The sequence below is a fragment of the Magnolia sinica genome, unplaced genomic scaffold, assembly GCF_029962835.1.
Source record: "Magnolia sinica isolate HGM2019 unplaced genomic scaffold, MsV1 ctg351, whole genome shotgun sequence".
Taxonomy (NCBI): domain Eukaryota; kingdom Viridiplantae; phylum Streptophyta; class Magnoliopsida; order Magnoliales; family Magnoliaceae; genus Magnolia; species Magnolia sinica.
The window spans coordinates 272,734-284,367 of record NW_026682816.1 but is presented as its reverse complement, the minus strand read 5'-3'; the positions used below and the strand labels follow the sequence as shown (position 1 = coordinate 284,367).

The following is an 11,634-nucleotide window of genomic DNA, read 5'->3' as shown; positions in this document are numbered from 1 at the left end:
ATCTCATGGGCCTCAAATATACATCATGATCGGCCTCATGGATGGTCTACACCAATGGGCCTCAAGTGGGCTTGGACTGCACCAAAAAATCATATCAATAGTTGTATGTGTAATATGTGTATCACTGTACACTATATTGCAAATGGTGGGGTGGTGGGGTCCACTTGAACTTTAGATCTGACTCATTCTTTCACCCCTGCCATGAAATGATATCTCAAATGTTTAGACGGTATAGATATAACACATGCATCATGGTGGGGCTTACCGTCAGATGGACGGCGTGGGATACAGAATATACATTACAGTGGGGGTCCACAAACTTACTGACGTCACAAATGAATGGATGGTGGAAATAACACTACCTCCTGGTGGGCCCCACCGTCCAAACAATGGACGGTGAAAATAAAACATACACATCAAGGTGGTACCCACCGTCCAGATGGACGGTGGGATGAAACACGTACTCCGTGACCATACTCACAGAACTTGCTGCGCAAGTACAACAGCTATATAGCTAGTGTACCATACACTAGCCAGTCCATTCCGCAGAGGTGGGGCCCACCATAACGTTTTATTTCCATTCAATCTGTTTACAAGGTCGTAAAGACCTGGATTAAGCAGAAAAACAATTTTGTACATATCCAAAACTTCCAGGACCCGGAAAAAAAAGGTTTCAATGGCACACGTTCAATCACCACTGTTTCCTGCGGTGTGGGCCACCTGAGCATTCTGTATATGGCTGATTTTGGGGTGGCCCACAATCCTAAAGGGGGCCCACCAATGCACGGTGTTGATGTATGGCACACATCACTGTGAGGCCTACGGCTGTGGGTCCTAGCCCACGTACGCAGCAGGACGCTGCCACTGGCGTCCTCAGCAGCAGCAGCAACTATGTTTTATTTTTATTTTTATTTTTTTGTTTTATTATTTCCTTAGAGTTTTTCATAGGTGGGGCCTACATCCGGAAAATCCAACCCACCCATTGGACTCCATAGCTCAATAAAAATCCATCAAGCCCAATATTCGAAGGGTTTTGGTGTACAGAAACATCAGGGTGTATTTCAACGGTAAAAATATTATTCTCTATGCTATGGCCCGCCAGAAAGTCAGATTAGCTTCATTTTTCGGCTCAATGCCTAAAATGAGCTGGAGAATGGGATAAATGGCATCGATTAAAGCCATACATCAAGGTGAGGCCTGTAGGAGTGGCCCACTCAAACCTTTATATAAATATACATTCCTTTTTTTTGTCGGTGATCAGAAATTCCACTGTCAGTTCACGTCACTGAACCCACGTCCAGAGCATCGACGGATGGTTTGAATATAAAATCATGGTGGGTTCCACATGGACATGGCCCACCTGATTTGGATCAATATAATATTTGTGTTTTCTCATCATCCAAACCCACTGAATGGCCTAGATAAGACAGATGGATGGCATCGATAGAATACATTCATCATGGTGGGTCCACGATTAGTGTGGATCTAGTGGACCACGTCCATCGAGAGAGAGAGAGAGAGAGAGAGAGAGAGAGAGAGAGAAAGAGGAAAAAGAGAGAGAAATAAGCGGTGTAGATGGAGGGACCCCGCCACTATGGGTCCCTCATATGATTATAACACATATAAAATTGGGTCCTGCATACAAGTGGGTCCTCCAATCATGAAATCAACGGTAGAAACTCAAAGATCACCCACCTATTGGCCTCTTTCTTGCTCCCCTAGGCTTGTATGTTCCTTGCCTTTGATTTTGATGGAGGTAGATGATGAATGGATGGTTGAGAAGGGACATGAGAGAGTAGGAAAGTGGGCCACACTTGTTGTTTGGGAAAGCTTGGGAAGACTTGGACATATGGAGCTTGGGAGAGTGTTTGAGATTTGAGAGAAAGAGAAAAAAATAAAGGATAAAAGGGATGGGTGGAATGGTGGTTGTAAGGAAAAGAGATGGATAAGTAAGGTTTGGTTTGAAATTTGTAAAAAGAGGGATAGTTAGGGGAGAGAGAGTTGACTTTGTGGAGAAAGAAGGATGGCTTGCTCGTACTTAGGGTATAGTGTGTACTTGACTTGAGTGATTAGTTGATTAATGGGACATATCGTAGAGATTCCCTCGAAATTTGCAACGCGCGGCATTTTTTCGGAACGAACATAGGCCCACATCTCCTGGCCCGAGTATCAGTTCAGTGCGTGAGTCGCGGTGACAGCACGGTCATTGAGGTACAAGTTTCAGGTTGAGCCAACTTCGGTATGCAGGTCTCAGCTTAGGTTCTCGCGCAAACGTCGGATATAGGTCGAGGGTTGCTGAAATTCGACCGGGAGGATCGCGGAAGCCTTCGGAATGGTACGGACTAGGATACGGGTCCAGGTTGTCCTTTGTTGACTGCCCTCACTACCAAAAATGGATCATATGCTACAATAAATCCATATCGAAAGAATGTTTTAGTCAGTAGTCATTGCTACCATGATTGTGATGTGATAAGGGTTGAGATTGTCATGTTGTAAGGGTCGAAGTTATGGTTGCAATGTAGTAAGGGTCAAGGTTGTCATGTTATAAGGGTCGATGTCGCGGTTGTAATGTGGTAAGTGTTAAAGTTGTCATGTTACAAGGATCGAAGTCGTGGTTGTAATGTGGTATGAGTCGAGGTTGTCATGTTAAAAGGTTCGAGGTCGTGGTTGTAATGTGTTAAGGGTCGAGGTTGTCATGTGTTAAGAGTTAAGATTGCCATTTGTTCACTGCCTTCAGTATAAAAAATGATCAAAGGCTACAGATTAAATATATAGCGAAAGAATATGTTATAATGGTCGAGGTTGTTGTTGTAGTGTGGTAAAAGTCGAGGTTGTCATGTCATAAGTGTTGAGGTCATGGTTGTATGTTATAAGGGTCGAGGTCATAGTTGTAATGTGGTAAGAGCTGAGGTTATCATGATATAAGGGTCGAGATTGTCATATTATAATGTTTGAGGTCGTGGTTGTATGTTATTAGGTTTGTAGTTGTAATGTGTTAAGGGTCGAGGTTGTCATGTGTTAAAGGTTGAGATTGTTATTTGTTCACTGCCTTCATTATCAAAAATGAGTCGGGGTTGTCATGTTATAACGGTCGAGGTCGTGGTTGTATGTTATAAGGGTCGAGGTCATGGTTGTAATGTGATAAGTAGGGGTGCACATGGTTCAGTTCGGTCTGATTCTGGGGTAAAACAGGAACTGAACCGTTCCTTACGGTTTTAAGATTTTCGGAACCGGAACCGGACCGTTAGCACCCTATAACCGAACCGGAACCGGATCGTGAAAACCAATTCGGTTCTGCATCAGTTCCACGGTTGGGCTTTTTATAATCTGGCCCAATTGCATGTTCTATTTTATAATTTAGCCTATGTCCATTCATGTTGTGATCCACTTGATGAATGGTTTAGATATTGTATATGGTGTGAAAAAATACATTTATGAAAAAAAGTAAAGGGTGCATTGTAAACCATAAATCATGAGCCAAATATACAACTAAAATATATTGTAAACTCACGGTTCTAAGTTCGGTTCCATGGATCAAATCCACGGTTCGGATTCACGATTCGGATCCACGGTTCGGTTTGATTCTACATACCCCCAAACCGGAACCAAACCGAACTAAACGATTCTTTAATTTTTGGAACCTGAATCAGAACCGATGCACTATAGAACCGAACCAAACCAGACCGTTGGTCAATTCCGGTCTAGTTCCGCGGTTCTACCGGTTCGATGTGCACCCCTAGTGATAAGGGTCAAGATTGTTATGTGTTAAGGGTCGAGTTCGTGGTTGTAATGTAATAAGGGTCGAGGTTGTCATGCTATAAGGGTTGTGGGTCTTACCGTGGGTTATGTGTTGAATCCACTCCGTCCATTGGATTTAAAATTTAATTTAACGTCATAGTAAAAAAAAAATGAGTTACATCCAAAAATTCTATGACCCCAAAAGGTTTTCAATGGTAGGCTTTCAATCTCACTTCTTTCTATGGTGTGGTCCACATGAGCCTTTGATATGCCTCATTTTTGGGCTCATTCCTTAAAATGATCTTTTAAAATGTATGGATGGCATGGATAAAATATATACATCACAGTGGACCCCACAACCCTATGAATGTTTCAACCGTGGGCGTACAATCTCCACTATTTTCTATTGTGTGGCCCAGTTAAGCTTTGGATCTACCTCATATTTGGGCTTATGTCATAAAATGATTTGACAAACCATATAAGCGGTGTGGATTTCTCACAAACACCATAGTGGGCCCCACAGTGTTTACCCATCTAAATCCCTCCCACAGCTGTCACACGCTGGCTCAACGCAAAAGGCATCCATGGGTAATTTCGTCCTAACATTTTGAAGAAAGGTGTCAGGTGACTATGTTGGACATTTGCTTAATCCTTCTAATATTTGGGGCATTTGAGAATACCATAATACTTTTTGGGTCAAAATCCTAAAAGGGAAAGATGATCTATAGACTCAGTTGATGTTTTATTAAATGAGAGGAAATAAGTATATGTTTAATCGAATGAGAGAACAGTTTTGATATTTTAAAAATATAGTTCCTGAATCGTATATAATTACTAGTAACAGTACAAATCTTAAGTGTTTTACTTTAAAATTTTTGAAAGCATGCGCTTATTCAAGCATAACTTAAAAGATAAGCAATTATAGTATAAAATCTCAAATATTAAATAGTCAAGCTATAACAATAGGTCTCTTATGATATAGCTTCATCTCTTAATTATCTAAATGACCTTTTTTCATATGAAGCTCTTTCTATGTCCTCCAATAATGCATATTTTTAATTATTTGAAAAAATTAATTGTGTTAAAGATTTGCCACTTGCTTGGATTGCTAAGAGAGGAAGCGATTTGAAATGAGTTGAGAAAGGGGATAGACCATTGCAAAACTGGAGTTATTTGGTACTCGACTTTTGTATGACACTTGATAGGAAACATCTATACATCAATTATTGTAACGCCCCGTATTTTTAGGACCCGAGTATATGACTCGTTTTCTAAAAACCCGAGTGTTAACCTTAAAGGATGGTCAAATTCGAGTGTATTTTTTTTTTTCCATTTATCAGAGTAAGCAGATGAGTGTATTATGGACAAATCAGACATAAAGGAAAGTTGCATTGTTATTTAAATATACAAAAAAGTTGCCCATAATGACTTATACAAACCCATGTCCTCAATTCTTACAATACGAAATGAAATAACATTACATGTGAAACAATGTAAAGTGCAACAATCTTGAGCTGTGAAATCTTGTAGCAGCCTTTAACAAATACAATCATGTACCCTTGTCAACCATAGCTTGCTCCTCACCAATAAGAATATGAACATTATCTGGGCCACCTGTGCTACCTGTACGGTTGTATATTTGATGGATGAGTAGCCAGCTCAGTGTGAAGTCTCCTCAAGATTACACATCGCCGCCTTAGCAACATAGTTAAAAGGAAAACAAACAGCAATCCAAAACAGGAAATATGTAGTCTTATTAAATGTATGGATGCATGAATGCACATTGGCCTGGGGATACACATCCAGCCGGACTTGGGCTCGTCACCTATGCAATTATTGACCTGGGAATGATCATCCAGTCTGACAGGGGTCGATAGTCAATGGTCTGGAAGCTAGCGAAATGATACCCCAACAACTCTAGGGCACATGCTATAACATCCAGAATAGTCATCCGTCATCACTAATATACTATGAATCCATGAATAGCCAGCCGTTATTAATCCAGTTACAATCAATCAATTTAAGTAACTCAATGGTTACTATGGGGGGCTCGTCACCAAGCGTAGGCCGACAGCTCGAGTATAGCGTTTCATTACCACCATCCCCGGCTCATGAGGTCCTCCACCTTAGGATGTTTTAATAGGATACCTTGATCAAAATGACATCAGTTCAAGGTCCCTATTTCCCACACATTTGTCTAATTACATTCCAAGTGTGACTTGCATACAATCATGGAATCCTCCAACAACATCCCAACATACCAGGAAAAAAAAAAAAAAAAATTTGCATTAAACCATCCAGTCTTGGAGCCTTAGGGCTCCTAAGGATGCACCCTTCAAAGGGGCGTTTGAAGGTAAAATGCCGAATTCAATCGGATTTTGCGGCGTCGATTAGGAAAGCAGGGTTGAAACCCCCAGTGGGCCTTTATGGGATCAATATTTTTGCAAGCTCTAAAATGTTGGAGGAATGGTCGCTAGATCTATGATGTATTCATAGGTTATTTTGAGTTGTTGTGTGGCACATGTATCAAGCATCACTTTTGCCAGAGTAGCAAATAACTCCCCAATTTTATAAACCTTCTCGAACTAGGGTTCTTCATTGTCTGTTCGCCTGTTGAAAATAGAGACCATCTTTATCTCTCTCTCAGACAAGAAAGGCACTTCAAATCTCCTCTCCACTCATTACAGTGAACATGTAAGTCTCTTTCTTGTCAATACTTGTCTAGTTTCTTTTTAATGTTATCCAATGTATCATCTCATTCCAAGCAGAAGGAAACTCCTTCAAATCACTACCACTCCCAAAGATTCATCAACTCATTTTCTCTTTCTTCTTTTCAAACAAAACCCATCTTCTCTAAAACCCTTCTCTAACATCTCCGCCAACAATCCCACCGAAACCCAAACACCACCTTCCTCTTTTACACTCTCTTACCTCATCAACTCATGTGGCCTCTCCTTACAATCAGCCCTCTCAGCTTCCCTAAAAATCCAACTTCAATCGCCAGAAAATCCAGATTCTGACCTCTCATTCTTCAGAAACCATGGATTCACCAAAACCCAGATCGCACATCTCATCGCCAAGCTCCCACGGATCCTCCTAGCCAATCCCGACAAAACCCTCAAGCCCAAGATCCAATTCTTCCATGGTTTGAACATTCCGGGCCCAATCCTTACTAAGATCATCTCTTCAGACCCCATCATCTTGACTCGTAGCTTGAAAAACCAAATCATCCCGTCGGTTGATTTCATTAAAACTTATGTCCACACCAATGAATGTGTTCTCTATTGCATGCGGCGCTCAACCCGCATTCTACGATGCAATCTCCAAAAAGTAATGGAACCCAAAATCGGAATATTGAGGAAGCATGGTATGCCTGAATCCAAAATTTCGAGATTGATAATGATTGAGCCCAGAGTGCTGTTGAGAGATGCTGAACAGTTGAATGAGATCATTACCATGGTTAAGAAATTGGGTTTTGATCCGTTAACTGGGAATTTCATCCTAGCCATCAATGTGGTGTCAATGAACAGATTGAAATGGGAACAGAAGGTGACTGTTTATCAGAGCTTAGGGTGGTCTGTAGATGAGTTCCTCTCGGCAATCAGAAGGCAACCATATTGTATGAAGACATCAGAGAAGAAGATCAAGAGAGTGATGAGTTTCTTCACAAACAAAATGGGTTGGAAGCCATCAGATCTTTCTAGATACCCAGGTATTCTAATGCTTAGCATGGAGAAGAGGATTGTCCCAAGATGTTCGGTTCTTCAAATCCTAATTTCAAAGGCTCTTGTTAAGGATTCTTGCATAAATATGGCATTGATTGTTAGCGACAAGATTTTTGTGGAGAGATTTCTTACCAAGTATCTCGATGACGTTCCTGAAATTCTGACAGTGTATCGAGGTAAAATGGGATTTCTACCATTAGGTGTGAAGTCTGAAGATGCGGGCGGTGGGCTCTAAAATTGTGGGTTTTCTTCTCACAGTATTGGGAAGCATGCATCTTTCAAGAGGAAATAAAAAGTATTTGGAAGAATGCATTGATGTGCCTTGATGCTTGCTTCTCAATATTTCAATGTTATGCAATATTTCTTTTGTGGCTGCTAGTAGCTGAAGTTGCAGTTTACTCTTTTTCTTTAGGAATTGATATCTATACCACCTAGATTGTTTTGCATACGCTCATTTTTCATTTAGGGCCTATTTGTACCAGTGGAATCCAAAAATTAGATTTAGAAAGGAAAATATCACTTCTGAGGAAGACTACGGATAACAGCGTTTGTGGAAAGGGAAAAAAAAAAAAAAAATCCTAAAATGGTTGTATGTTTTACTTTCCATCATTCGCAAGGAAACTTAGAATGGTTGATGGTCAAAAAGTGTGGAAATAAGGATTATGAAGTTTTTTTCAGAGGAAATGGAAAACACCCTTTTTTTATCCTTTCGAAGAAACCATATAAATGAATCCTGATTTCCACAGCTCACATTTCTTTTTCTTTTTTTTCTTTGTTTTGAGAGATAATAATAAAATTTATTTGAAGGCTCACAAGGCATGAGAAAAGAATACAGCTCCAAAACAGAAAATCAAGGGGATTCGACAAAAGAGCTAGCAGGAGCTGCCTGTACATAGAATGCCCAACCCGAAACGAGGCCTTTGACTTTCCTAGAACCCCAAATGACCCAGAAAATCGCCAAAATCAACAGTCTCCATATGGCTTTGCCATATTTGCCACTTCCTCCTCCATGCCACACCCAAAGCAAATCCTCCACTGTCTTTGGCATAACCCAATCAGTGTGTAACAGACTAGGGAAATGGTTCCACACATTGACAACAAATGGGCAATTCCCCATCTTCCTTCGCTATGCCACAGCACCGTCCACCATACCAGACAGCTTCCCTGTTCTCTCCTCGCATTCCTTGCATAAACATTTCACTGTCCTTTGTCTCAAATGATATAAAATGATCTGCTAACTCCCTAGCCAAAGAGGGGCTGCAGTGAAGGTTGACCTGTCTTTGGAATTCCTTCAGTTCCCTTTCAGAATCAAAACCAGAGCTATCTAACACACTGCTCACTTTATTGTCGAGCGGAAAATGCCACATCAGCGGCATGTGATTTGTTTTCCATGGTAGATAACTTGATTCCACCAATCCAAATAGGCCCTTGGGGAATTGTAGTACAAAAGTTTACATTTTCAATTCTTAAATGGAAAATGGGTGTGTGCAAATCAATCAATATGGTTATGAATAATGTCTCACTTATCTTGTTCTTGCGATATTACTTGGGGCCCTGTTTGAAATGCGGTATTTCATGTGAATTGTCGTGTATTTAACAACTTTTTACATTAATTACTTACCATACATATGTCTCAATGAATGGAGGCTGCATAACACTGACAGCAACACCTTTTTCAGTAGCTCATGACTCTAAAAACGAGACGGACTCTGTGGGCTCACCATAACATGTGTTTTATCCACACCATCCATTTATTTTTTTAACATCATTCTAGGGCCGAAGCCTGAAAATCAGGCAAATCCAAGGCTCAAGTAGACCACAATATAGGATAAACTTTTCAACGGGTATCGTTCAATCCCCGTTTTTTTTGTGCAAGTGTGGTCCACTTGAGCTTTGGATTTGCTTCATTTTTGGGCCCATGCCCCAAAATAATCTGAACTATTTAATGGTCAACATGGATATAATACATACATCATGGTGGGGCCCACAAAGTTTTGGGCTTAAAATTGTTACGATTTTCGAGGTGAAACTACTTCCATTCAAACACCTATAAACCAATATAATTACCCTTTTACCCCCAAATACACAAGAATTACCCTGTTTCAAACAGGCCCTTAGGAACTTTGCATGCTTATCAGGGCATGAATCTACGTTTAAGGGAATGAAGGGTGTTAACACAAGCATTTGTTTTGTGTAGTCTGGGCTCTAGACTCAATTTAGAACTGTTTTGTCCGAAAGGAGAAGAATCCGTTGATAGGTCACCACCTTTTGTGGTGTCAGATCCACCATGCATGTGGCATACATGCACTTCATTCTGGATTGTCCAAATCCTGGGGCTCATTGTGGATGGAGCAGATTGCACTGATCACTATCTGCTTGGTGTCTATGATGAAGTGATCAGCACAAATTTGAGCAAATCAGATGTTTATGATCACGTAATTAATTCCATTCTCAGGCTATGCTCATTATTATGGGACCCAGATTTCAACCATCCAATTTGTTGAACGAGTCTATGTATATCAAGTGGATGGTGGAATGGTTTTCTTTTTCTTTTCTTTTCCTTTTTTTAGAGGCTTAAGTGTATGGTGGATGAGGCACCATATTTAAAAGATGGTGAGCCTTCTTTTTTTTCTTTTTGTCTTTTTTTCCGGAAAGGTGGGAGCACACCACCTATGACTTTGTTGATGAGAAAGGGATGTACATTCCATTTAGGTGGATACCACAAAAAGAATGGGCCTCACCTATCCTATAACCATAAGAAAGACCGAAAAAGTACATTAGGGGCATAAGCCTTCTTGAATTTAATGACCTTTCACAACAATCTTCTCATGTTCTCTCTGTAATAAGAAACACCCACAAGCTGTTATTCCAATCCGAAGGTAGCAACAGTTGGGCTCTTTGTGGTGGCTGGGGGGGTCTGTGACTGGTGACCTAAATGACTGAAGTTCTAATGCTTTTCTTTTGTTTTTTCTTTCATTTTTATTTAATTTTTAATTTTTATTCACACTGTAAGTACATTTTCGATGTGTTTCGATGCACTATCGAAATGTACTACCAAGTATTAGTTTTCCAAAATGGGAACAACCAAATCAAAGTTTTTTCTCCTTTCACATTTGTGCAGAGGGTCTGGGCTCCAAATTGTGATCACATTAATTTCATTGCACTTAAAAGGAACACAACTGTAACTTGAGGGCCATTTCCTCCTTATGAATGCCAGAGAACATCACCAACTTCTGTTATTTCATATTGATTAAACTGATTTTTCACAGTTCAGTTCACTTAGGCATCCAAATGCAGCTTTTAAGTAATGTCACTAATGGAAGCGGGTGCAATTTGAACCCACCAGTCTCTGAAGATGTAAAACTTAGCAGGATTATGCTGGCTGGCGTGTCTGACTAACATCACTGAGACCAAGGATCTTCTTGTGGTTCTAGGGTGCTCTTAATTCATCAAACCCCTACTGTTTTGTAAGTAGTTTTAACCGATCAAATTGTTTCCCTTGTTTGATTTGTGTAGTAGTTGTATTTGTTCCAACAAAACCATTGCCTCTGACTCCAATGCCCAATAGCATTCTTGAAGAAAATATCCAGAAATAGAAAAATAAATGACCTAATGTTTCAATCCTTCAAAATTGTAGTCTTTACAAATCCAGGATTTCAAAATGATCCCGCCCGTTGAAGGATAGGGATGTTAAAACCTGATTGGGTGCATGAGATTGTCATGTTCATTACTGAAATTGGTTTTGATCACTTTGACATTCGTCTTCACAGTATAGACTGATGTTTGGGATTGGCAGATTGATGATTAAAAGGAAAGATTGGCACCACTTTGTTGTTTTTGCATTGATCATCTTGATGTTAGTGAGTCAATTCCAATTTCCTAATCCATGTCAGAGAAAAACATGAGAACCATGTATTTGTCTTTGAACTGACTGTAACTTACAACCAAACAAACACATGCATGTGCACGCCCCCAAGCACACTTTTGCTAACATCCCCATTCCCCACAATCATGAGGATGTTAGCAACATCCCCTAAGCTTTTAAACAAGCACATGGGGTGTCATATCATCGATCTGAATGTTTAATTCATTCATACAACTAGGATCTAGCCAGGGTGGAAGAATCACACTGATTGGACGATCCTAACCTTTTGAATTGGGCCAATTTGTT

The 11,634-nt window shown here is 40.3% G+C and overlaps 1 protein-coding gene across 1 annotated transcript; it reads left to right on the top strand.

Annotated features, from left to right (window-relative positions):
* The first annotated feature begins 6,483 nt into the window (after nt 1-6,483).
* On the top strand, nt 6,484-7,698 carry LOC131236288 (uncharacterized). The gene has a single exon (XM_058233406.1). It carries the CDS (start codon nt 6,484-6,486, stop codon nt 7,696-7,698), a length of 1,215 nt encoding a protein of 404 aa, XP_058089389.1.
* Nucleotides 7,699-11,634: the final 3,936 nt, after the last annotated feature.